Source organism: Balaenoptera acutorostrata, chromosome 4 (genome assembly GCF_949987535.1).
Source record: "Balaenoptera acutorostrata chromosome 4, mBalAcu1.1, whole genome shotgun sequence".
Taxonomy (NCBI): Eukaryota; Metazoa; Chordata; class Mammalia; order Artiodactyla; family Balaenopteridae; genus Balaenoptera; species Balaenoptera acutorostrata.
The window spans coordinates 147,979,913-148,006,904 of record NC_080067.1 but is presented as its reverse complement, the minus strand read 5'-3'; the positions used below and the strand labels follow the sequence as shown (position 1 = coordinate 148,006,904).

Genomic DNA, 26,992 nt, shown 5'->3' with positions numbered 1-26,992 from the left:
CGGTATGAGGACGCTAGTGAAGTCGGAAGAGCTGCCAGGCCAGTCCACCCCGCTGTGGCCTGGATCTTTGGACCCGTCCTCCTGCAGCTGGGGGCTGGATCTTTGGACCCACCCTCCTGCAGCTGTGGGCTGGCCCAGGAGCTCAATGCTGAGCCTGCTGCAGACACTCGGTAAATATGTGTTGAGTGAAGCAAGCAGGTGATTAGAGAAATGAAATTGGTGTGTTTTATTACTAGACTTGTGTGGACTGTTAGTCACCGATGCTGCTGGACTTCCTGTAGATGAGGCTCTGGATGTGACAGGAAGTCTAGAGAAAGGTGCCACAAGCAGCGCCGGTGACTCACTTTCTACTCAGTTTGGTTTTTTCGCCACCAAAATAATGACCATGTTTATATATTGCAAGGTATCTTTATATATTTTCAATCCGATTATTTTTCAAATGTTAGTTTAAATGTTAGTTACATTTGCCACAAACAAGCCTGAAATAACCATTTGCCACTCCAGTCTCAAGGAGACCGGCTGTGATTTCAAGATTATATGGGAAAGGTTGTGGCTGCCTGATCTTCCCGAGGCCCTGCAACAAGCACCGTCCTGTTCCGATGTGTGAGCACCCGCGGAAGAGAAGCCCCGGGAGAGAATGGGTTCAATTACTGGCTGTAAAATAAGATTACGTGCCCAGGGGAAGGTAAGGTCTGTGGAAGCTGAGTCTGAGGCTTCTATGTGCTGGCTAAGATCAACCTCTCCTTTTCCGTGACTAACATAAAAATACAGCTGACGTCATTAAAATGCTCCCTCTCGTCTCCCCCGTCCTGCCCCCATTATTCATCTCATTCGGCCAAAAATAAATCTTCCTTCACTGCACAGTCTACACCGATGAGTGTTCTTTTAGGCGTAGAAATTCGCAATCACACTTCCCGACCTCTGACCCAGGTTTCATTCAGGCTGGGAAATTTTTTTTTTTTCCTCCCAAAGGTGCAAAAACATCTTCTCAAGTGGTCTGTTCTACAAGTAAAAAGATGCCGTTCTCTAGGAAAGAATGGGAACCCCTGCTGTCTTTGGAATGCACTTTAGATTTGCTGTTAGGGTAACTGGAAAAAAAAAAAAATGTTACTCTCAAAGTGGAAACTTCGGTGTAAAAAAGCGAAAGGTGGATCTCCAGGAAATTACGCTGCGTGCAAAATGCCAATTCCAAAATCTCCCACGCTATGTGATTCCTGTGTGCAAACATAATGTATTTTGAAATAACACAATTTTAGAAATAGAAGAAAGATTAGTGGTGGACGGGGCCTGGGAGTTCGGTTATAAAAGGGCCACGGGAGGGGTTCTCGCGTGATGTAATGTCCCATAAACTGACTGTAGTGACAGATACACGAACCTACACAGGTGATCGCATTGTATAGAACTTCTTGTTCACTGACAACGACAAATAACATTGGGGAAATCTGAATAAGACCGGTGGATTGTATCAAAGTATCTACTTTTTTCTATTTTTGCAAAGTTTTGCAAAGTGATGGCACTGGGGAAACATTTGGCAGAGTGAATTATTTTTTACAACTGCCCTTGACTCTACAATCATCTAAACACACACACGCGCACACGCAGGTCAACAGCCACCCGGGCCTTCTCACGCTGAGCACACGGGGAGGGAGCGCCAGGTCCTCACCGGTCTTTGGGTCGTTTTGCGGCGACCGGGCCCGGGGGGCGGGGCGCGTTGCGGACGTGACGTCAGTGGGCGGGGCGTGCACCTGGGCACCTGGGCTGCCGCGGCGGCGCGGGGCTGCGGCTAGACGCGCGCCATGGAGGGCGAGAGCCGGAGCCCGTGGGCCCTGGGGCTGCTGCGCACGTTCGACGCGGGCGAGTTCGCGGGCTGGGAGAAGGTCGGCTCGGGCGGCTTTGGGCAGGTGTACAAGGTGCGCCACGTCCACTGGAAGACGTGGCTCGCCATCAAGTGCTCGCCGAGCCTGCACGTCGACGACAGGTCAGCGGCCCGGGCGGGGGCGGCGGCGCCGGGGCGGGCGGCGGGGCCCGGCCTCACGGCGGCGCGCGGCGGCGGGCCCGGGCCGGGGTGCTTGGATTGCGGGCGTTCCCGTTCTCTCCACCTGAGTCGCCTCGGGAGCAGCCTCGGAAGGAGAAGCAAGCGCCGGGCGAGGCCGTGAGCCCCCGGCGGGGTCCGCGCCCTTTGCTCGGCCGGAGGGACGTTGGGGGTGGTTTGGCGAGCTGCGGGTCTAACCGCTCACGCCGCTGCCCCGGGCTGCGGCTCCTTCGGGGAGCCTCGGGAAGCCGCGTTAGCCTAAGACGGTGTTCAGCGCCCGGCATTGTTACCTGGCTTCCGGTGAGCCCCGGATTTTCAGGGTTGCGGGCTCACCTTGCGCCTTGGACCCGCGCCCCTCGGAGGCGCGTCTGGCCCGCCCAGGACCCACCCGGGCGCTGCGGTTTGTGCCTGGCCTAGAAAAAGTGCCGTGTGGGGATCTGGGCTTTGTGAGTTAGACTCCGTTCGACTTACTTAGTAATTTACTTTGGAGCACAAATTGGTGTAAGACGGTAATTATTTCGGTCGGAAGCCCTGGCTTGGCTTGGCCCGCTTCCTCGGCGCCCGGGCACTTGAGCGTCGGCGTTACCCGGCTTGGGCCTGGCCGTGGGGTCCGGCAGGCGGCCCGGTGGGCGGGGGCCAGGTTCCAACATTCAGCGCTCTCTGGCCGTACCCTCTCGTTTTAGCTGACTTAATTTCGAGGCCGAGTCTCTGCGGAGCGGCCTTGCACGTATGGCTGGATCATAGTGCCTTCCTGGACCCCAGTTTCCCCATCCCAAAACTGGGAGGCCACCTGCCTGTCCCTCGGTAACAGAGGTGCTCAAGTTAAAGAAGACAGTTGGAAAGGACCGGAGCTGCCCCAGTTAAATTCGGTCGGTGAATTGTGGTCTGTGTATATAATTTTAGGGGTGGGGTGGGAGGAGGGTCTTGAGGAGTAGCTCATTTTGGGTGAGGGGTGTTCACTATTTACGGTTGCGTTCTAATAATTTATAAGCTTCGGTTGAGCGCATTTAAATTACCTCTCCTTTGGTGAAGTTTGCGTTCTACGTGGAAGTTGTGTGGTGCTTGTGTTCTGTGTGGAGAGCCCCCTGTACGGTCAGCCCCCAACAGACACAGACTCAGAAAAGCGGCTTCTTTGCTGTCTCAGAGACCTGGTTTCTAATCCTCGGCGTCTTGAGCGCTGGGGCCTCCGAACTGCAGCTTTTCACCCCCAGAATGGTGGCGATGCTTATCTCCGGGGTGGCTGTGTGCGTGTCCCTGGACTAAGGTGCACAGAGGATTGCAGCGTGTGCCCCCTCAGGTCCCGGACAGGAGGAAGCCCCCCGTGCACTTAGTGGCTTTGTGTTTTCATCCTGGCCTGGGAGGTTATACAGCAGAACTATTGGCGGCTTTTTGCTCTAAGCCTCAAGCACAGTGTCTCTTGGAAACTTCAGTAGAGTGGTGAAGAGTGTCACGCAAACATCACTAACGCAAAGGTGAGCTGCTTGTGAAGCGGTGCCTCCCTCGGATCCCAGGAACTTCTCAGGCCGGGAGGGGCGCCGTGGCTGTTTGGATGAAATCCAAACCTCTTTAAATGCCAGTCACTAGTTAGAGCCTGAAAGGCACGACTCTTGCCGGTGTGTGGGTATTTTTACGCTCTCGGGGACATTTATTTGCCTGCTGGAGTCTTCTGGCCGAGTTTTCTTCATCAGCGCAGGTTTTAGCACCAACGTCTTGTATCGGAAGAGCCTAGTAAACAAGCACGTCCCCAGGCTGACTCAGCAGCCTGCACCCTCAGGATCTGTTCTTTCAAGCGACCAGGCCCTTGTTTCTTGGGTGGCCCAGTTGGAGGTGGGGTTTCTCCACGTGAGGCGGGCCACTTAGGATCTTGCATTGCCTGGTTGCAAAGTTTTTTGTCCTTAACCTGGAAGGCTTTCCTGCCCTGCCCCAAATAGGCAGGTGGTGGCATGTACTGGACAGCTGGGTAGAGGTCAGCGTTGCCCAACAGGAAGAGATTCAGCTCTTGCACTTTGCCAGGCTGGGTGGAGCAGGCCGGCGTTCTGCGTTAGCAGCGGGAGCTGGGTTCTCTGATTGAGACGGTGGTCAAACCCCTGCTCCTTGTAAAGAAGAGTCTTCCGGGTTAATTATTGACTCTGTCTGGTTTGAGATTCCCATTAGGCGCTTGTGTCACGTGCGCTGTGGTGCAGGAGGAACCGCTTGCATTGCAGGGTTGCCTCTAGACCTGGAAATGGCTCCTGTGCTCCCCATCCTGCCAGAGTTTGGCAGGTTGGCCTCGGGGCTCTTTTAATGAGCTGCCTCCCATCTTGACCCTTCCATTTGCAAGATGTTCCCTGGAGCGGGGAATAAGATTTTACCGGGGTTCCTGGGTGCAGCCCTCAGCCCCGCACCCCTCCCGGCTAAGCCTTGTCTCACCTGTTTGAAGGGTGGCGCCTCTCACCCCTGCCGTGAGGGCCTGACCTGTTCTTTCCCAGGGCCTCCTGCGCTGGTTACATAGGGACCCGCCGCCAGTACAGGTGTGGGTCAGACCCCTTTTCATCGCCTGCTTCTCCCTCCGGGCAGGCTGGGGGCTCCTGGCCCCAGTCTTCATGCCACCCCTTGACCGCAGCAGGCTGCCCCAGGCCATGTGAGCAGGTGCTTCTGGGTGGGGACGGTCAGGGGCTGCCCGGTCCCAGACACCCCTTGAAGTTCCCAGAGAGCAGAGAGACACCTGCCAAGGGGCTTCCAAGGGGCACCCCCGGGGAGTTCCCAACGGACACCCCGTTGATCTGCACTCCCTCTCCTTACGGGCACATCTGGGAGCTTTGGGGAGACGTGTAGCCACCCTGGCTGACCCTCATTAGGGGATCATGAGGGCTCGGCTGGAGTCTAGTTGCGGGGGAGGCATCCCCATTTAGGTGAGAACTAAGCCTTGGAGGCCCGTTCCTCCGGCCCCCAGCCCCTGGCTAAGAGGAAGCGCAGGATAACTGAGCGCCGGCAGCGGCTGGTGATCGGCCGCGGCTAGTCAGGGCGAGCCCGAGCAAACCCCGGGTTTGTAAGCACAGAGCTGACAATTGGACAAGCCCGGTTCTTGTCAGTTTTAAAAATAGCAGTGTGGGAACCCCTCGCAGGCTCCCTGGGAACATAGATGGATTGGTGCGCAGTGAGAAGGCCTGGCTGGGAGGCATCACTAATGGATGATTAAACCATTTTTCCTGCTGCCTTTTCCCACAGGTGGTTCCCAGGTTTCTCCCTCTGAGGAGCACTTTGTTACCGGGCACCCTTCCCTCTACCCCGACCCTCTTCCCGTAGTTTCCTGCTGCTCCTCTTTCAGCAGGCCTGTCCCAGGGCCCGTTTCCTCCCCCTTCCGAGGTACATGCCTCCAGAAAGCTTCCCTCGCCCGCTGGATGTCTTTGGAATTTGTGACTGAGCCTGGAGGAGAACCCCACCGCTTCTCCAGAAAGTGTCCTTTAGAAATAATCAGTCTGGTGAGATTTCTCCTATCTCTCCCTACCCCGACGCCCTCCCTGGGGTGGGGGACGTATGCTTTGGCCAGCCTCAGTTGAGAAGAAAAATTGAATGGATGCAAGTGCTGTTGAGAAAGTATCTTTAACAAACTGAACCCCGACTTGGTCCTGTTAATGCCTAGATTTTCCATCTCGGACCAAGAGGGGTGGGGCAGGGATGCTCTCCCCATTCCTGCTGGGAAACGGAATTAGCAGCCCTTCCCCAAATGGGAGAAAGGAGGTGTGATGGGAATGATTACAGAGGAGAAATATGACGCCAGCCCTACTGAATTGTGCCTAATCGTAGACACGCGTTTAGCACGTCACCGTTCTTAGGTTGTATTAATGAAGACTGATGTCCGTGGACTCGGGTGGCCTGGAACGTCGCTCGTCACCGGGTGGAATGGGATTTGATGATGATGGTGGGCTGTGAGGAGGCTGGGCTCCTGAAGCCCCCCGGCCCCCCTCCCGCACCTGGGCTCTGGGACTGGTTTGAAAATCTCTCCGGTGCTAAAGTGATAATAGTCATCACAGTAATCCACCTCCAGTTCCTTTGTGCTGTCGGCATAAACCGGAAACACCGCTTCAAGGAAAATATATTTAAAAAAATAATTGACACAGTGGTGGTTTCATTCTGGGTGAGAAGCACTTTCCCGTCTTCTCCAGCAGCGCCCGGAGAGGGCCCAGCCCAGGCTTGTGGAATTGCTGACGCTGCCGGGTGGGGAGTTGGGGGGAGTGGGTACTGGGGGGTATCCTGGGGGCAGCTGAAGAAAGGCCTAGAGGATGGGGAGGCTTGGATTTCGGCTCAGTGGTTACTAGAATGTAAACGGGATGAACATTTTTTGTGCCAACCCTTCTGAACGCGACCAAAGAGGGCGGTTAGGAGGCCCGGCCAACCCACTCCCCAGGCCTAAGTGAGGGGCTCCCTGGCGGGGGGGAGGGTCCCCTGGAACCCCCTGCTGGGTGATCCCGGGACCTCCTTCCTCGCCCCAGGGTTGCAGCCACGGTGGGGTCCTCGGCTCTTAGGCATTTCTGCTCGGGCTGTCACGGAGAAGGTGATTTGTCCTGGAAACAAGGCCTTGTCTTCCAGGATAGCTGGCCTTCATCCTGGGATGTGTGGTCCGCGGGCCGAGCTGTCCTGGGATGTGTGGTCCGCGGGCCGAGCTGTCCTGGGATGTGTGGTCTGCGGGCCGAGCTTCCTGGTGTTGCTTCCGGAAAGGGTGCGGGCTGTCTGAGAACATTGCGGCTGTGGCCAGCTTTCTGGAGCAGACAGCTGCAGTGGCCCGCCCCCCTTTTTTTAAACTAAGGTAAATGGGCTCTCAGTGCGGTGGGGAGGGCCCGAGGCAGGGGAGAGAGCCCGAACCTGCTGACCTTGGTGCGCTGGGGCGGGGCTCTCCCGCCAGCGGCTCTTCTGCGTCCAGGGAGCTCCGCTGTCGGAAGGCACCTGGCTCTGACGTCTGTAGCCCTTTGGGCGACTGGAGCCTCACTTAACGAGACCTTCAGCTTCAGTGGAATTGACATCCTCTGCAGCTGTCGTCCGGCTGCCTCTCAGAATGTCTGCTGAAAGCAGAAGAAAGCCATCCTTGTGAGTGGCCGGCCTGTGACTCCGGAACCCGTAGTGCCTGGAAGCCTGCGGGCCTGGAGGGATCCTCCCGTGGTCTCCCGGTGGAAGCAGGTCTCTGTCCGTCCTGCGGCCGGACCCGTGCCAGGGCCGCGTGGGCGCCGTGTGCCGGACTCACGCTGGTGGGGAGCGCTGGCACGCCGGCCACTTTAAAAGAGAATAAAAGCAGTGGGACCAGACAGGTCGCAAAACTGATTCTTAAAATAGGAAACAGAGCAGCAGCGGTACTGATCCCCACCGCGACAGCTCGGGAGAGAGCGTTAGGAGTGTAGTTGAACTGGTTAGTGTAGGTGACGTGAGGTCTTCCCTGGGGAGGAGAAAGGAGATGGGCCCAAGGGTGCCGTTTTCTCTCCTTAAATGACTACCTTTATTTGAAATGTTGCTTGATGCAGCCCTTTCCTCTTTCGGGTGTCCCTCGGGACCGGGCACAGCGCTGGGGTCTGCCTGCATGTCATCCCGGAGCCCAGCAAGCACTGGGGCTGCAGCCGGCGCTGGCCGCCTGGGCCAGGCGCCTGAACCCACTCTTCAGCCCGGCCCGGGGACCCCCACGGGGGCTCTTGTGGACATCGTGTTTTGCATTCATTGGCTCTTTGACCAGAGTGCTAAGAGAGCACGTCATGCTAAGCTCAGTTTTGTTCTATAGTCGTGTCATGATTCACTCCTGATACCTCTCGCACTCTTTCCTGAGGCCAGGGGGATTCTTTTGCTCCTTGAGCCTGTTCAGAACCAAAGTCTTGACCCCCTTGCCCCCTGCCTGCCCCGCTCCTGCGGATTCCGTTAATGGGGAGCTGCCCAGTGATTCCCAGTAGACCTCTAGGGTCATCTTTGCTACCTCCCTCTTCTCCACATCCAGTCGGTCACCAGGCCTTAAGGATTCTCCCTCGAAAATGGGCCCTGCATCCACCAGCTTCCTCTCTCTGCACTTCTGGCAGCCAGGGCCCCGGTGTGCACCCTGAGTGCCTCGTGGCCGCTCTGCCCCTGCTGCTCCCAGCCTGGGGCTCCGGTGCAGGCATGGGACTGACCTTACGAGCCCTCGCTGCTGCCCTCTGCCCACCTGAGTTAGGGACCCCCTTTATTAAACATCCTCAGGTCCCTGTACTTCCCCTTCAAAGAACTTGGATTTTCAACTACACTTCTTTTTTTAGGGGTGATTTTCCATCTTCTCCCCTAGAAGGTAAACATCCTGAAGGCGCAGGGAAGGGGTCTCTTTTGTCCTCAGTTCTAACATGTAGAGGATGCTCAGTAAATACTTGTTAATAAGTGATTTTTAATTGGATGCAGATTAAAATTAAAGTAATTGCTGGGAGTACTTAGGTGGGTGATTCCAGACTGTAGTGGTTTATTTAAAAAAATTTTTTTTTGGCCGCACAGCATGGGCCTGAGGGATCCTAGCTCCTCAAGCAGGAATCGAACCGGCACCCCCTGCAGTGGAAGTGTGGAGTCTTAACCACTGGACCGCCAGGGAAGTCCCTTTAGTGGTTTATTTTAAATTTGGCTGAAAATGCGTGAGCTCTGTTCCAGTGGTTGTCAGGCTTAACTCTTGGCATTTGGGGCTGGGTAAGTCTTTGCCCTGGGGGCTGTCCTGTGCACTGCAAGGTACAGGGTGGCGCTCCTGGCTTCTACCCGCTGGATGCCAGCGGCGGTGCCCGATGTCCCCCGGAGGCAAAGTCGCCCCCAGGGGAGAACCACTGGTCTGCACCCAGGGATCCTCTCCCTGAGACACCCGCCTTGGCCAGTGTTCTCCTGGGGGAGGGCGGGATGGGGAGTTCCCCTCCCACATGCAGGGGCTGGATTGACGGGCAGGGATGCTGTGGTCCTGTCCAGCTGAGCCCACCGCAGGCAGAGCTGGGTGCCGCAGACCTTGGTAAACAGTGCGGCGTGGTTCCTCCTTGCAGGTGGCCTCCTCCCTGGGAAGTGTTTTCGTACCTGTAAAGGAAGCCTGGGAGTGAGCTGCAGTCTCAGAGAGGAGGTCAGATCAGTAAGAAACAGACTCATTTCCGTGGTAGTTGCTGATTCTGCAGCAGGCTGGGCAGGTGGGGCGGCAGGTGCACCCAAGCTCCGGAAGAGCCCCTGTGGGGGGAACGGAGCTGTCCTGGGTCATGGGCCAAGGGGCTTGTGTGGGAATCTGCATTCTCAGGCGGGGGGGGGGGGCGGTCCCTGAGGCCGCCCCGGCTGCTTCCTGCCTCAGTTCCCAGCTCCCATAGGCTGTGTGGTTCTAGACTGTTCCTTTAGGAGCTTCCTAGAAAGCAGGTTCTTGGCACCCACCCAGAGCCCGTTCTCCAGGAGCGGAGCCCTGCGTTTCAGCCAGCTCCCCGGGTGCTTTCTACAGTGGCCGTGTTTGAGAACAGACCAGACCCTGTCCTTGTGGGATTTGGCCTCTTCTCCTGAGTGCACTCTGAGACTTGGATCCATCACGCTGACACCGACCAAGGTCCTGGATGCTAGTCTGTAAAGGCTGCACCAGGAAGTGACCTTAGACCAGGGGTTGCAGGCTTTCTGTGAAGGGCAGAGAGTAGACCTTTCAGGCTCTGCAGGCCACGGGGTCTGCGTTGCAGCTATGCATCTCTGCCACGAGTGCGGAGACAGCCTCCGTCCCGCTGGACCTGGATGGGTGAGACTGCCAAACAGTCAGAGTTTCTTTACAAAACAGGGGCTGGCTGTGGACAGCAGTTTGGCAGTTGCTCAAAAGGTTTAACACCGAAGTACCACGTGACCACGCAACTCTCTGCCTCGGTGCGTATCCAAAAGAGTTGAAAGCAGGGACTTGAACACCTGTGTGTATAAATGTACAACATTAGTCACAGTAACCAGAAGGTGAAAACGACCCAAGTGTCTTGTCCATCAACAGAGGAGTGGATAAACACAGTGCGGTATGTTCATACAATGGAATAATATTCAGCCATAAGAGGAGTGACGTTTTGGTGTGTGCTACAGCGTTGATGGACCTGGACAACATATGATGAGTGAAATTAGCCAGTTGCTAAAGGACGGATGTTACAGGATTCCACTTACGTGAGATCCCTAGAGCAGGCAAATTCATAGACGGAAAGTGGAAGAGAGGTTGGGAGCGGGGGCTGCAAGGAGGGTTCCTGTTGAGTGGGTGCAGAGTGTTTGTTGGGATGATGGCAGAGTTTTGGGTGGAGTGTGTGGTGTTGGTTGCACAACGTCGTGAACGGATGGGATGCCCGTGAATTGCACACTTGTGAACGGTTACGGCGATAGATAGTGTGTTACGTACATTTTACTACAGTCTAAATAATGGTTTTAAAAAGAAGGTGGCTCTTGGGCAGCGGTCTGCAGACCCTGCTTTAGACCTGCGCTCCGTTAATTTCAGTGTGGGGTTAGGGTTCAGGAATGATGGGGCCAGCTAGAGGGATGGGCTTCACAAAGAAGGGGGCTGGGCTCTTTGGATGGATAATTCGTTAAAGCTTTTGGTCAAACCTTAACGTCCCTTCCGTCATCCCAAGAGAAGGGATTGTCCGTGTCGGCCTCCTCATCTGAAGCTCAGAGCCTGCATTGGCTCAGTGCTTCCTGAGGGTTTTCAGATAATGATTGCGATCTCTCTCCTCCCCGCTTACAACAACCCCACGACAAACCCACGACGCGTAGATGCGTTTGAATAACCATGGACTGAAGACGTGGGAAGGCCTAGAATTTAATTGTGTGACATTAAAGTGAACTCCGTGTGTGTGTGCGCACGCACACATACGTGCACTTGTACATACGTGTACGTGCATTTTAGTGATTTTCTCAGCCGTGTGGAGCTGCTTATCTCCTGGCCACAGTGCCTGTGGCCAGGTGACCGCTGCGCACACATTCCTCACGTCTTTGACCTTTTCCAGGGAGCGCATGGAACTTTTGGAGGAAGCCAAGAAGATGGAGATGGCCAAGTTCCGTTACATCCTGCCCGTGTACGGCATCTGCCAGGAGCCCGTGGGCCTGGTCATGGAGTACATGGAGACGGGCTCCCTGGAGAAGCTGCTGGCCTCCGAGCCGCTGCCCTGGGACCTGCGCTTCCGCATCATCCACGAGGCGGCCGTGGGCATGAACTTCCTGCACTGCATGTCCCCGCCTCTCCTCCACCTGGACCTCAAGCCCGCCAACATCCTGCTGGACGCCCACTACCACGTCAAGGTAGGGACCTGAGGGGGCCAGGTGGCCGGAGTGATGGATGCCCTGGGTGGGGGGCCGCAGGGCTGGAACCTCAGGGCCAGCGAGAGGGCCGAAGAGGAGGTGGTTTCCTTGCGGGAAAGAACGCAAAGCAGAGGCCCCTCTCGGCACCAGGATCCCCAGTCTTGCCATGTGTGGCTGGTGTAAACGCCACAGGTGTGTAACTGGAAAATGGACTCTTGTGAACAAGGGTCACTCCCCCAGATCCTGGATCAGGACGCTAGGTTCTGGGCACCCTGGAAAAAGAGACTGTGGATTTGTGGATTCCGGTCTTGTTGGCCATCGTACAAAATCAGGTTGGAAAGCGGACCTCGGCTCGGCCGTCTCCCTGTGAGGCTGGGTCAGCCTGTTTCCCCTTGGTGGTTCCGGGCTCAGGGTGATGGGAGCCTCGGGGTGCTCGGAAATGGGGGCTGCGGCGTGTTGTGGAGAGAGGCCCTGGAGGGACGCTTTCTGTTCTCTTCCTTCAAGGCCTGTGAGTTCCGATCTTCTTGTTTTGATAAGTTTATAAAGCAGAAAAGCACGAGGGATAATATCACTACAATCAGGTGCCGTCCCCTTGGAATTGGCCCTTGTTAGGGTGGTAGGTTTGTGTTTCTTTGAAGATGTCTCTCCCTTGGAGGGCCATCGTGTCGTGCCGTGGGTTTCCCACTCAGTGACGTGGGTTCTAGGCTCGCCCGCCTGCCGAGGTCACCCTGTCCCTCAGGAGGGCGGATCAGGAAGGGCCACACGCCGTGGCCGGCGTCCCCTCCGGCCCCTCAGCGTCCTTTCGCACCCCCTGCACCCCGACTCTGCAGCAGGGACAGCGCTCCGGCGGAGCCAGCCTGTGGCCGGTGGGGGAATCGGTTTCCACGTCGGACACTAACGACAAGGTGCCCTTAAGGCGGTGTCCTTCGGTAATAAGATTTTATCAGAAGCTGGAAGTACCCTCCCGCTAAAGTGAAGCGGGGAAGTTGAGGAAACAAACAACAAGTGGGTGGTTCCCAGCCTTCCTGAGTTCTAGCACCCCTGCAGTCCTCTTTCCTTCCGGTTGGGGTGCTGGCTTCACACGTGGACTCTGCCCCCCACGAACGTCGCAGAGTTGTGACTAGGAGCGTGGGGTCCGTGGGCACCAAGTCAGAGAGAAACCTTTGATCTCAAACTTGAATGAGCACAAGCAAGGGGGGGTGAGGAGGGGTCCCCACTGTGCGCAAAGGCCCTGTCTCCGGGAGCTGCCCCGTCTGCCAGGGGAGGTTCCGAGTGGACGGTGGCCCCTTCAGAGGGGTTAAGTCGAGGGCCAGCGTTGTCCAGCTGTAGGTGGCTGAGCAGAGGTTAGAACCAGGTTCTGCGGCCCTGGAGCCCTTGGGCTCCCTCCCGACCCACTGCCGTACGTGAGATGCTCACAGACGTCACGGGCACGCAGTGGCGCACGAGGGCACAGGGGGTAGCGGGCGGTAGGTGTCCAGACAGCCCCTGGGGTGCAGTGGGAGAGGGGTCACTGGAACTCCAGCTCGGGTGAGGGTGTCACTGGATGGGACTGGTCTTCGGAAAGGACCAGTCAGGAGTGGGGGCACCTGCAGAAGGGCCTTTAGGAGGAGGAAGCAACCCAAGAAAAGTCACAGAAAGTTCTGGGTTTTTAGGGGCAGGGGAAGCAGGAGGCATAGTTGGATTAGGGTACAGGGTGTGCGAAGGCCTTCCACTCGTCTTTAAGGATGCTGAGATGCCATTGTAATAGAACGTGCCTTTCTTAGGGAGACCCCGCTGATTGCACCCCATCCCTTTGAGCGGTCTTTTCAGAGTCCCGGAGTGCAGTTGGCCCAACTGGGCCTGTATCTCAGCTCACTCCCTTCCCACCCTCCGGGCCGCTCTCCTAACAGCCATGTGGGATGTTTGGGGCAGGAGGCCCGCCCTTTGAGGACCACGGTGACGTCCTGCTCGGCAGCACAGCCCTCGCGCGCTCTGTCCCTGGCAGGTGGGGTGGTGGCCCTGTGGCTGGGGGGCTCCTCGCCTGGCCTGTGGGCGCGCTCGGCGAGGGCTGGTGCTCTGGGTGCTGGGAGTGGCCAGTACATAGTCTCCTCCTGTCCTGTCCACGCCGGGATGTTGACCTTCATCCAGGGATGGTCCCCGGTGCTGGGTACACAGTAGGACCTAGCGCTCGCCCAGTAGGGCGCTGAGTGCCGCTCGCTGGCGCCCGGGGCTGATGTCCTTGTGGTCGTTTCTGCATTGGCTCCCGGGGCCCCTCACTTTGAGTGCTTTCTTCCTCCTCCGCTTGTCAACCCCTGGCTTGGCAGGCCTGGCACTTCGTGGCAGTTTTAGGAAGTGGGTGAACATTCCTTAAAGGACCAAGTGGCTTGTTAATAAGGACCTGGGGTGGCTGGGAGCAGTCTCCAACTGACAGGAAGGGAGGGGACACTGCAGCCCCGAGGAGGCGGCCAGGCCACCGGCCCCTCTTTCCCAAGGTCGGGAATGCACTTCTGTGACTCCTTTTTTTTTAAATAAATAGATAGATAGATAGATAGATAGATAGATAGATAGATAGATAGATTGATTTATGGCTGCATTAGGTCTTCATTGCTGCTGCACACGGGTTTTCTCTAGTTGTGGCGAGCGGGGGCTTCTCATTGCAGTGGCTTCTCTTGATGCAGAGCACGGGCTCTAGACGCATGGGCTTCAGTAGTTGTGGCTCACGGGCTCAGTAGTGGTGGCGCGCGGGCTCTAGAGCGCAGGCTCAGTGGTTGTGGCGCACGGGCTTAGTTGCTCCGCGGCATGTGGGATCTTCCCGGACCAGGGCTCGAGCCCGTGTCCCCTGCGTTGGCAGGCGGATTCCTAACCACTGCGCCACCAGGGAAGCCCTGTGACTCCTTCACCAGGTGGGCAGTCACCCTGCACAGCCCCAAACAAGCAGAAAATATATTCCCAGGAGGCGTTTCTTTCATCCTCAGGAGCAGCTCAGCGGGAGCCCCAGCTGAGCTTCTAGGTCGGCCGCTGGGTTTCTGGGCAGTTTTCAGTTGATGGTTATTTTTAGCAATACAACTTGAATCTGGAATCTTGAAATAAGATCCTAAGTTGTCACTCTACCCCCTTCCCTTGGTCCCTGGAGGCTGCATTTTTTGTCCACACGTAGGATGATTGGAACTGAAAATTTCACAGCAACCACCCGTTTTTGGAAAGTGTATTCAAGACACTTTAATATTAAATTAATACGTGAGGTTAATATTAAGTATGATAAATATCACTACTAACCTATTAATTTTAGCGCCAGTAGTAAACCCATTTCAAGTTGGTAATGGAATAACTCGATTTAAAATGTCAAGCTATACTTGGGGCCCACTTTGCCCAGACCAGGCTGTATTCAGAGGGGTACCCGGGGTCCTGTTCTCTGTGGTCCAGAATGGCCTTTCACTCCAAGGTGGCACAGCCCTGACCCGGCCCTTTGTTAGTCTCTGTTAGTCTCATCCAGCTGGGCCCGGCAGGCAGGGGAACGGCCATGTCTCGGGGGCCCCTGTGAGCACTGGCTCTGGGCAGTACCGAGGTGGGTGCTAAGTGCGGGTTCGTTTGTAAATTATAGGGCGCTTGCTGTTCTCAGGGATTGCCACACTGCCACACTGTCCGGGAACCCGGGGGCAGACGAGGCAGGCCCTTCCTGGGCAGGACAGGTGAGAAAGGGCGGGTGGAGAAATCCTGTGGGCCGGATGGTCGGTGGCCATCAGAGAATTCTCATTTCTGAGTTTGCCTTTTGATGCCGGAGCTTTTACGTAGAATTTAGGCTTATTTTCTTTTCATCAAGTGTGTATCTTGAAGCAGCTGGCTGTACCTGAAAACAGCAGAAATAAGAAGTAAAGGCTGCCAACGTGGGGGTGGGGCACCAGGTGCCAGGATCCCTGCATCCCTGTTCGTCCACAGTCCTGAATCTGACACGTCCATGCTGCTGGGAGTTTGGTACTGAAACTTTCCCGCTCGTCCACCTGTTACCTTGCGTTGCTCTGTGCCTGGTCTCGAGCTGCAGGGTCGGGGTGATGGGTTCGTTCTGGGGAACTGGCACTTCCCTTTCCTGAGTGGAAAGTTTCTTGGAGGTCAGAGAACGGACCGCTGCTGGGGACCCCGAAATGGCCAGGCCGGCCTCACTCGCGTGGACCCACGGTCCTCCCCCGGGCAGAGCCTGACTGCAGAAGTGGGGGGCCGGGTCCAGTGTCGCAGGCTTTCTGCCCATACCTCCCCCCCGCAGATGTGGTCAGAGACCCCTTGAAGGAGCGAGTCCCCAGTCCTAAACTCGCCCTGCTCAGCGGTGATGACGCCAGGCCCCTGGCTCACCTTGTGGGCAGGTGAGCCCAGAACTAAGGGCCTGACTCAGCTGCATTTCCCCTCACTCCAGAGGTGTGTTTGAGGGGAGCCCAGAGTTAATTGGAAGGCTTAGAAAAACCCACGCGCCTCGGAGGAGAATTTATGAAGGGGCTGTTTTCCCACGTGGATCCAGAGTCCTTTAATGCCAGAGAGTGTGGCCTAACCCCACACAGCGTTTCACCACCTCTGAGGGCTCTGGATTCACACCCCGGGTTGCGGGGGGAGGGCGGGCGCCCCGCAGTGACTTCCCCCTTGTGGGTTCCCCTGAGCCTTCAGGACGCCTTGGCCTAAGGAGACGCGGAGGTCGAGGTGTATGGGGCTCGAGCTGCCGGGTCCAGGTGCCCCTTGGGCCGGTGGGCCCTGCAGCGGAGGGGATGTATGTCACACCTGTCGTTTGGGTGCTGTGTTTGGAGCCAGCAAGTGTCTGTTCCTAGAACGTTCCAGGTGGAGGACAGAAGGCCCCGCTGAGGTTGGCAGGGTGTGTTTTGCTCCCTTTAAAGGGCTTCTGAAGGCGCATTTCCCTTTGAAGAACCAGCTGCCGCTTGCCCGCCGGCCCAGCTGTGTGATTGCATAACTGCTTTGCCTCTGAGGGCTGCCCCCTCCCTTGCCTTCCCTCTCCCAGTGAATTCCTTCCTTCAAGTGTAATCTTTTCCCCTGTCCATCAAGCTCCTAATGGTTTCAGGCTTGGTTCTTCCCAGGCTGGCTGGGCCTTCCCGCCTGCGCCGGGGAGCACAGGTGATGTGAGAGCCGCGGTGCTGATTCCTGAACGTGGCTGCTCAGCCAGGTCGGGGCACCGCGCTGTCTCCGCTGTCTCCCGATGTTGCCAGGGTTTGGGGGGGAGGGCATGCTAATAAAACGTCCCAAAGCAGCAACCCCGGCTGCCTCACTCAGCAAGCTGCCAGCCAAGCTTGACGAGCTCCTTCCCGCCGCTGCGTTGCAGATCTCCGACTTCGGGCTGGCCAAGTGCAACGGGCTGTCCCACTCGCACGACCTCAGCATGGACGGCCTTTTCGGCACCATCGCCTACCTTCCTCCTGAGCGCATCCGGGAGAAGAGCCGGCTCTTCGACACCAAGCACGACGTGTACAGGTGTGTGTCAGGCGTGCAGCCCCAGGCCGCCAGGGGCTCTGCACCTGGATTCCTCGTGCTCTGAAGGGGGGCTTTGCCGGGGGCTCCTCAGTGCCGCCAGATAAGAGGTTCAGTCCAAATGAAAGGGCTTTTAGGCGGAGGGTACGGGCTACCCCAGGGCTTTCTTGCAAGCGGGAGTTCTCTGCTGTGAGCGCTGCTGGCCCCGGATGGAGAACGTTAATGGTTGGTGTCAGTTAGAGCCGGTTATGCCACCGGATCGGCAGCTCCCACACCACGAAAGCTTTGGTGTTTGTAGGATGTAGGAAACACGGGCTCTATAGTTTGTCTGCTGAGAGCACCTGCTGCTCCAAGTGGTCTGTGTGTCTGTCTGCGTGTGGATTCAGGCTCCAGAATCCAGTCCCCCGTGGCCCAGAACTCACGCTTCTGAACGTCACTTAGGCGTGACAGGAGCACAGACACCCTAGAGGCTGTTCACAAACTGGCACTGGGGATTTCTGTGCTAGAGAACAGTCGTGAATCATTTGGTGCATTCCTTTTCCATACGGTAAAGGTCTTAATCACTCAGACTTCTCGGAGAAGGAAAGCAGGAGGGCGGGTGCTGGCAGGCACTTAAGCCCCTCACTGTGGTTCTTGTCTCACACGGGGTGACTGTCACCCTGAGCCCCGCCTTTGGGTCACGGACACCGCCTGGAGTCCTGGCCGACTGGTTTGACCGTAGCCGCCGGTGCATGTGCTTTGCTGGGCTTTGAGCTGGACGTCTGTCAGGGAGTGGTGCGCGGGGCGCTGGGCACCTGCCTGGAGGGTTTGGGGAGAATAAGATTCTCTGTTTATTTCAGAGTTGAGAGTTTCAACTTTTGAACTTGTAGATTTCAGTTACTTTTCAATGGGGACTTCTTGCAGTTTCAGTAAACAGCTGCTCTTAACCCAGTGCAGGCTGGTAGCTCAATGCTTAGACTTCTGGTTCTGTTTTTTTTAAAAATTTTACCAGATTGAGCTCTTTCGGGGTATATCCAGAGTAATCATATATATATAATTAATATATAAATTATATAAAGGTAACACACACACATACACACACACACACATATATGTATTACACACAAGTATATATAATTTCTAACAACCAAAAAGGGCTCTGGGAGCCAGTGCCCCCTCATCTTTTCCATGCACTCAGATGACATCAGTGGGCTCGAGACGCCCAGAGCTGTAGTCGGTATTTTGAGGCCCAGTGTTTGCAAGAAGATGGTGTGAGTGAAGCGGACCCCGCCGTTCTCCCCACGAGCTGATGGCCCGGAGACAGGGTGGCGTTCCTTTCAGGAAGCCCTCCTGCTGTTTGCACTCATCGTTCAGTTGGTGGAGTTTCGTCTGCTGTCTGACATTTGAGCTTTCCACATGCCTTGTTCCACAATAAGAGTGTTTGCCCATTTAAAAAAGTGCATGAAAAATACCTTGGTGTCCCCTCACTCTCTCTCTGAGTCTCTCGAAGACTCTGGGGTGGTTTTCCTCGAGCTTGTTGCTGTGTTTGGGGCCTCTGGCTTTACGTGAGGCTCTGGCACGCAGACCCTGATGTACCTTTTCCCTTGCAGCTTTGCCATCGTGATCTGGGGCGTGCTCACGCAGAAGAAACCATTTGCAGGTGAGCGGACGTGTCTAGGGCTGATGCAGCTGCTTCTCCCCGAGCAGTGGAGGGTGTGCTCTGTGGTCCTTTCTCTGTGTCAGAAGTGCCTGCAAATCACAGTCGGGGCCGCTCTGGGCCGTGGTGCTGGCGGGCCGTCTGGTGGGGAGCAGGGCTGCCTAGTCCTGCCCAGCAGGTCCGCACAGAGACCCACGGCCCACCTCATCGCAGGCTTTCGTATATGCCGACAAGGCGCTTTGCCGTGCAGCTCACATACAGGGAAAGGCACGGATCTGATGGGGTCTGTTCAGTGACTCTTGGTAGGTACTAGCTCATTCTTTTGTGTGTGTGATATAATACACATAACAAAATTTATTATTTTAACCATTTAAACTGTACATTATGTCATTAAGTGCATTCACAGTGCTGTACAATCGTCACCACCGTCTGGTTCTAGAACATTCCATCACCCCAAAAGGAAACCCCGGGCTGGTTAGGCAGTCACTCCCATCCCCCCGCCCCAGCCCCTGATGACCACTAATCTACTTTCTGTCTCTGTAGGTTTGTCCGTTATAGTGATTTCCAGATACATATTTTTTTAATTTTCTAATTTTTGATTGTAAAATACACATCACATAAAAATGACCATCTGAACCATTTTGAAGTGTACAGTTCGGTCATGTGAAGTGCATTCCTATTGTGGGGCAACCAGCCTCCAGAATTGTTGGGTGTTTGCTCCCCGGGTTAGCAAACCGGCCCGAGAGCTGTGGGTTTCCTCCCCCCTGCCAGGCACCCACCGTGCTGATTTCCGGCCCCGAGGTTTCAGTACCACGACTTGGTTTATTGTAAAAGTCCAGTACCTGGGCTACTCACTCTTTTCTGGTCTGACCAGAAAGATCTAAGAATGCAGATCAGAGTCAGCACGTGGCCCCCAGGTCTCTTGCAGGGTTTTGTCTGTGTGTCGTTACCCTGTCTCCCTGCCGTCTCCTCCTCGGTGGAGGGCCGTGGTCTGGATTCTTTTCAACGTGGCCAGGTGCCCTGTCGCTCGGGCCGGCTCATCGCCTGGCCCGCCGGGGGCCTGCGCTTTGGGGTAGACGTTCAGGAGGACTTTTTCGTCACTGCAGGGCGGTTTGGGCCACGTGGGGCTGGGCGATGCAACCCCATGATCTATCAGCGTTCTTCCCTTTGGTGGGCATGGACCCCTTTGGAACCTATCTCGTTTGGTATTTTTCTCCTTTGAACTTGGTTTTCCGTTGAGTTCGATGCCCAGAAAGATCTGCTCTGTGACACAAGGCAGTGATTCCATTTGGTAGATCACAGATAGTTTCTAAACCCTGGAAAACAGAGGACAGATGTGGCCCGCAAGGTTAAGGATTAAAGAATGCTCTGTGCTTTGCAAAGGAAATACAGTGTCTCCTGGGTGGGTGGTGGTGACATGCCCCAAACTCTCCCACGGTTGTCGCTCCTCCCGAAGATAAGGAGTCCTGCCTCAGCCCCACGAGCTGCCCTGACTTGTGCACCTTCCCTTTGCAGATGAGAAAAACATCCTGCACATCATGGTGAAGGTGGTGAAGGGCCACCGCCCCGAGCTGCCGCCTGTCTGCAGACCCAGGCCTCGCGCCTGCGAGAGCCTCCTGCGCCTCATGCAGAGGTGCTGGCACGGGGACCCCCGGGAGCGGCCCAGCTTCCAAGGTGAGTGCCCCCAGAGGGTTCCCGGAGTATTGGCTGCTTGAGGGTCGTGCCGCTGTCCCGGGTGACAGAGTCGACGGCCAGGACAGGGGAGGCTGTCCAGAGACAGGAGCACCAGGGCGAGCCCGGCACCTGCAGGCCGTGCCCGCCTGTGGCCCCCGCCTGTGGCTGGGGCGGGGCGGCGGGAACCGCGTGGTCAGCTCCAGCTGGCCGCCCCCGGCTGTGGCCTGCTGTGGCCCGCAGGAGGCTGCTCTTGGTGTTGCAGGCTCGGATGCAGCAATGCATCTTTTAGGGACGATGTGACCGCTGGCCTGCGGCTCTCTTTGCATTTCTCATGGGGCCTTGTCCCTGGGGAACGGCTGTGTCCTTTGGCTAGGAGGGTGATCCTGACGCAGTTGGAATTGATCACGACGTTTAAAACCTATGGGGAAACCAGCGTGAATGAAGTGGGAGCCTCCTGCCAGGAGCTGGCCGTCGGGGTATGCGCTCTGGCGGGCCTGGCTTCTTGGGGAAACGGGGCCTCGGTGACTCCTGCTTGGGGTCTGGCCAGACCCTGCGTGTGGTTGCCGATGGCCCCTGCGGGGTTGCCGTGAGCTTGGCCGGGGGCCAGCAGCCTGGGAGGCCGCAGTGCTGACCGGTCAAGAGACTGGACGCTGCAGGTGCTGCCTCTTCTGTCCCAGCCCGAGGTCACCCATGTAAGTAGAGCATTTGTGTAAGTCAGTGTCGAGGCGATATATCCTTTTGTGTTTTCTCCCCAAAAGAAATCACTTCTGAAACCGAGGACCTGTGTGAAAAACCTGATGATGAGGTGAAAGAGACGACTCAAGACCCAGATGTGAGAAACCCACCTGAGGCCGAGGCCGAGGTAAAGGGGACCCTCCCGGGGGCGTGGTTTCCCCTAACTTGGCTTCGGGGGTTGAGTCCCTCTTTTCTGCAAATGCCCTGCCAGCCTGGACCACTCGCCCCCTGTTCTGAGGCTTGGGCCGTCCCCCTGCCCCTGTCCCTAGCTGGTCGGCCTGGAGCTTGCTGCCTTGGTGAGCTGGCCTCAGAAGCCTGCAGGGGGCAGGTCCATGGCGCTCTGGCCTCAGACTGATTTCCTGCCTGACAGTGACCCGTCCCCATCGCCTGTCTGTGGTTAGGAAAGGGCAGAGTGGGCCCACGCTTGACATTAAATAGCCGCCGGCTGGATGCTCTTTGAAGCAGGGGAGCTGAAGGCCCCTGCTAGGCCAGACTGGGTTCGGGGGTCTGGGTTCGGGGGTCTGGGTGTCTTTTTGCACCTCGAGGTTGGGGATCTGGCCACTTTCTAACTGCCTGTAAACGTCTTGTTTTATGAGTGCCACACAGGTTAGGTAAGATGTGATAAATTCTAACTATGCTCACTAAATAAATACCTTCACCACTTGTAAAGCGGAGCATGCTAAACTGACTTTCTTGGGTGTTATCTGGTGTCATCGTCCCAGGCTGTGCTGTGAGGCCGGGAGACAAGTAAGCATTTATGGTGTGTCTGCTGTCTGAGCAGGAAGGGGCTTGTGCATGAGGTCAGAGGGCAAAGGGGCAGGGAAGGCGACCTGGTGCCCACGCCCCCCGGCCAAGAGGGGAAGAAAGGCGCAGCGCGTGGGTGTGACTCAGTGCACCAGGCCACCGGGTCGGAGCAGCTTAGCAGTTCCCGAGGAGAGGGAGGATTTGGGGACAAGTGGGCGGGAACCGGGAAGGATCACGCGTCACCTGCAGATTCTAACCCCTCACCACCAGCTGCCTTTCTCGCGGCCGGGCAGGAGAGTGCCCTCGGAAGGGCCCGTTAGGGTGGGTTGGGTTGGAGTGCCGAGCTGTCCCTGTAGCTCGGCCCCTGCCCCCCACGCTTGTACACATGCGGCCCCCCAGCTAGACTCGCACAGCTCCGGGGAGGGTGGCAGGTTGTTAGGACCCCATCCCATCTCCTTCCTCCGTTTCGTATCCGCGCTGACCTGTCCTGGGTGAACACGGCCAGCACACAGGCTTCACCTCCTGCAGCTTATTCACATCTCGTCCGGATAACTCGGGGCCACGTCACTGCGCAGACGGGGCCCCACATGGTGACGGGTGTTCCGTCCCCGTCGTCGTCTTTTCTTACCATGTCCTCCCGCCGGGTGGACCCAGCGCAGGGTCTCTGGGCCCCCTAGAACCATGGTAACGGGAGTTAAGCCCCCTGCCTGGCTCACGGGGGACCCAGGTGTTGCCCGCCTCCTCCGCCCGCCCCGTCAGGTCACGCACGGGGCCTCAGCCCCTCCGTCTGCTGTCTCTGCAGGCGCCCGTGGCCAGCCCGCTCAAGCGAGCCTCTGCCCCGACCTTTGACAACGACTACAGCCTCTCCGAGCTGCTGTCCCAGCTAGACTCGGGCATCTCCCAGACCCTCGAGGGCCCGGAAGAGCTCAGCCGCAGCTCCTCCGAATCCAGACTTCCGTCGGCGAGCAGCGGCAAGAGGCTCTCCGGGGTGTCCTCGGTGGATTCTGCCTTCTCCTCCAGAGGGTCGCTGTCCTTGTCTTTCGAGCGGGAGCCTTCAGCGGGCGGTGAGTGGAGGACCCGTCCCTGGGAAATAATGCGCTTAACGGGGGGGTCGGTGGGCCAGGCAGAGTGTGAGCTGCTGAAAGGGGTCAGGCGTCCGGCTTCCTGACCTCACAGTAGCTCTCCTGTGTTTTCTGCAGCCCTTCACTGATTGGGTTTGGGCGTCAGTGCAGATGCAGAGAGCGGGTGTCACTTAGGTGTAAGAGGGGTGAGTCACAGCCCTGGCTGTGCGGGAGGGTCTCGCCCGTGCCAACACGGCGTGCAGGGGCTGACCTCCGGCTTGCAGGTTGAAGAACTCGAATTGCGTCCGGGAGCCCGGTGGAAGTATGGAGCCCCTTTCCCTGGAGACCTCTCTCTCTTGTGACGTCAGCCCTGTACCCCCTTTCCCAGACGGTGCTGGGAAAACACCCCCATTCTTTCTTATTCGTGGGCTCCCATTTACCGTAGCCGTGCATGTTGATGGGCGAGCTGTCCTTGGGGGTTGTAACTCCCTGGTCCTGTTTATGTACCTTGGGTTTTCTGTCTAGAAGGTGCTTTCCCCTGCCCCTGCCCTGCCCCAGGTGCTGGCCCTCGGGTGGGGGGCTGGTGCCCACTGCAGCCCCCTCGTTGCTGCTTGTGAGGATGACGGGTGAGGTTTCCTTTCCATGAGGAAAATGTGCACGCTCGTGCTCAGGGCTACAGTGCAGGGGTGGCCAGAGGGGCGTGGGAAGGGTACAGACCCCAGGAGGAAGGGGAGCATGTTTTTCCTGGGGAATCGGGGAGTTCCTCCTGGAGTGAGGACTTTTCCTAGATGCCGTGGACCTCCTGGAACTTTTAGAGTGGAATATTTGGGATGAAAGGGGGCACTTAGGGTTGAGGAAACTCCTTACAGAGGCACAGAGGTGGGGAAGGCCTGGCTGGGCTGGAGCTTAGCAGCCGGCGATGAGGCTGAAAAGAAAGAAGCACCCGCCTCCCACGGAGAGAGATGTAGAACTTTCTCTCGGGGCCTGATGCCCTCAAGTGACATCTTCATGCTTAGAGAGGATCAGTCACTGGCCCATCTCAGAAGCCAGCGTTAAAACACTAAGTCCCCATTGGGCTGATTCCATTTTCTTAATACACCCCACGCCCCCTCCTCCTACGCAGGGCCCCTTGAAAATGTTTCACGTGAGGGCGTCTTGTTTCATTTAAGTCGGAACCCGACAATGTAATAGGATTTTTATGTTAAATCTAACCTTTACATCGCGAATAACAGTCCTTCTAAGATGGGAGACTCAGTCCTTTAAGGATTATTCTAGAAAGCATCCTCCGTGGTGGTGCTGAGACAAGAGGCATGGTTTGGAGGTTGGGCTGGGAGCAGGTGGTGGGCCCTGGAGGGGTGGCCTGGGGTAGGAGCTGCCAGCTCTCCGGCGGGTTGGGGGCTGCTGCCTGATCTGTGCTGCCCTTTCTGAGCGCCAGCAGGGGCCTGGCTTTTACATCCTTTATCCAATCACGACCCTACCGGATGGGTAGAATGATTTTTACTTTGTACGTTGACAAAAGAGCGCTTTGGAGGCATTCATTGCCCTGCCTGAGGTCTCCCCACTCGATCTTAAATTAAACCAGCGTGGACAGCACAGCACTTGAGCGATTTCAGATAAAAAGCGGCCTGGAGGCCACGGGGAGTTGGGGGCCGCATAGAATACACCGGCCGGGCATGGGGAGACAGCCCCACGTGACCCCTGCACCTGCTCTCCCCGCAGATCTCGGCGCCACCGACGTCCAGAAGAAGAAGCTCGTGGATGCCATCGTGAGCGGGGACACCAGCAGGTTGATGAAGATCCTGCAGCCCCAGGACGTCGACCTGGTCCTGGATGGGGGCGCCAGCCTGCTGCACGTGGCCGTGCAGGCCGGGCAGGAGGACTGCGTCAAGTGGCTGCTGCTTAACAACGCCAACCCCGACCTCGCCAACAGGAAGGGCTCCACCCCGCTCCACCTGGCCGTGGAGAAGAGGGTGCGCGGCGTCGTGGAGCTCCTGCTGGCCCGCAAGATCAGCGTCAACGCCGCGGACGAGGACCAGTGGACGGCCCTGCACTTCGCGGCCCAGAACGGGGACGAGGGCAGCACGCGGCTGCTGCTGGAGAAGAACGCCTCCGTGCACGAGGCAGACTGCGAGGGCCGGACGCCCATGCACGTGGCCTGCCAGCACGGCCAGGAGAGCATCGTGCGTATCCTGCTGCGCCGCGGCGTGGACGCGGGCCTGCCGGGGAAGGACGCCTGGGTGCCGCTGCACTACGCCGCCTGGCAGGGCCACCTGCCCATCGTCAAGCTTCTGGCCAAGCAGCCGGGGGTGAGCGTGGACGCGCAGACGCTGGACGGGAGGACGCCCCTGCACCTGGCCGCCCAGCGCGGGCACTACCGCGTGGCCCGCGTCCTCATCGACCTGCACTCCGACGTCAACGTCTGCGGCCTGCTGGTGCAGACGCCCCTGCACGTGGCCGCGGAGACGGGGCACACGAGCACCGCCAGGCTGCTCCTGCACCGGGGCGCCCGCAGGGAGGCCGTGACGGCCGAGGGCTGCACCGCGCTGCACCTGGCCGCCCGCGCTGGGCACCTGGCGACCGTCAAGCTGCTGGTGGAGGAGCGGGCCGACGTGCTGGCCCGGGGGCCCCGCCACCAGACAGCGCTGCACCTGGCCGCCGCCGGCGGGCACTCGGAGGTGGTGGAGGAGCTGGTCAGCGCCGACGTGCGTGACCTGTCTGACGAGCAGGGGCTCAGCGCGCTGCACCTGGCCGCCCAGGGCCGGCACGCCAAGACGGTGGAGGCGCTCCTCAGACACGGGGCCCACGTCAACCTGCAGAGCCTCAAGTTCCAGGGCGGCCCCGGCCCCTCCGCCGCGCTCCTCCGGCGGAGCAAGACCTAGCCTGCCGCCCCCGGAGCCGGGGCCCCCGCGGCGTTCCTGTCCCCGCGCGTGCTCCACTCGCCCCGTCTGTGGCTTGCGGGATGCCCACCGAGTGGGCCGTCGGGAGGCGGGTGGCCGCTGACTCCGGATTCGCGCCGGCGTCTGCTTGGGCGTCGCCTGCCCACCCTCCTGATGCGGTTGATCGGAGCGTGCGCGACCACTGCCCACGGGTGCGCCGGTGTTGGAGGGACAGTGGGTCGGAGGCATTTGGTTGCACCCCTCGCTCCTGCCGTCGGTCCCTCGGTGACAGGGCCGTGAGCCCCCCGTCGTGAGCGGAGCCACCTGCGGCTGGGAAGGCGGGCGTGCGGGAGGAGCGGTGTCTTCTCTCTCCATTTGCAGCGGCAGGCAGAGAAGCCTGTTCCAGAAGTCTTTCGTGGAACTCTTGTTCTACGGAAGAGTATCTTCAATAGACGGACAGTGTCAGCTGTCGCTTCAGATCTGTTAACAACTTTCATCTCATTGGATAGTCTGCTTTCTGCGCCACGAGTGTGAACTGGTAGGTTGGTTTTTAAAGCAAGAACAGTCATCTTACCAGTCCTTTCATACCCAGATTTGTCCATCACTCAGTCCTCATGGCTGGCCACACACGTATGCATGAGTGCTACCTGCCCTAGTTCATTTCTTGTTGCAGAAAATGTTTGAACTTTAGAGTCAAGTGTCTAAAAGTCAAGAAAAATTAACTGACAGCCTCGGTTTCGGACTCAGAACCGTGTTACCTAGTTAGATGAACCACCTTCCTCACCGTTTTCTTTTCAGCCATCAGTCTTGGCAGGGTGGCGGTTTGTGCCGAGTGATGCTGTTTTAGGGTCTCCAAGGGGGTTTCTGACCTGCTTTACAAACGGCTACTCTGTGCAGGGGCCTCAGCTTTTGGGGTGTGACCTCCCTGAGTCGGCTCCAGGAGACAGCCTCACGGTCTTGGATGTAAAAACCCATTCTTTCGTTGTCACCTGTGTCCCACATGCACCCGCTTGCCAATATTATTATTAGAGTCAGTTTGCTCCAGGACCCGACCCTGTATGCAAACATGCCCTTTGGACTGGTGTATGAAACAGAGATTGATGTTAACGTACCATGTATGTTAATGTGAATCTGTGGGCAGGATACTTCTTTTCTGTGACAGGAAATATCCGGACTGCTTAGAACTGGCTATGTTTTAATATGCCTTGTGCTTTTAATGTGTTGTGCTACTGTTGTATGTAGAACATGTGGAAGAAAAAACTTCTGTTTGATGTCAATAAAGCTAAGTTCTCTTCCGACCTTTTTGAAGCCAATGAGACTACATTTTCATATACATGAGCTCGAATAATCTGATTTCTGAAAACCAGATTTTGAGGCAGTCACGTGTGGTGTGGAGATGCCCTTTGGAAGGGCAATCTGTGTGCCCTGAATTTACCCATGATCTTGGGGGGTATGGAGGAGGTGGAAGGGTGGACCCAGGCTTCCTGCCTCCTTAGCCCGGGACCTTCCTTCCGCATGTGTGAACCGTTAGGGAAGAAGCTCCCAACACCATAGTTTTTAT

General features: G+C 57.3%; 1 protein-coding gene across 1 annotated transcript; it reads left to right on the top strand.

Moving 5' to 3' along the window:
• The first annotated feature begins 1,776 nt into the window (after positions 1-1,776).
• Positions 1,777-26,712, top strand: RIPK4 (receptor interacting serine/threonine kinase 4). The gene is made up of 8 exons (XM_057545551.1): positions 1,777-1,978; positions 10,975-11,266; positions 16,560-16,708; positions 18,295-18,344; positions 19,857-20,015; positions 20,774-20,877; positions 22,297-22,558; positions 24,275-26,712. Exons 1-8 carry the CDS (start codon positions 1,797-1,799, stop codon positions 25,432-25,434), a joined length of 2,358 nt encoding a protein of 785 aa, XP_057401534.1. The 5' UTR covers positions 1,777-1,796; the 3' UTR covers positions 25,435-26,712.
• Positions 26,713-26,992: the final 280 nt, after the last annotated feature.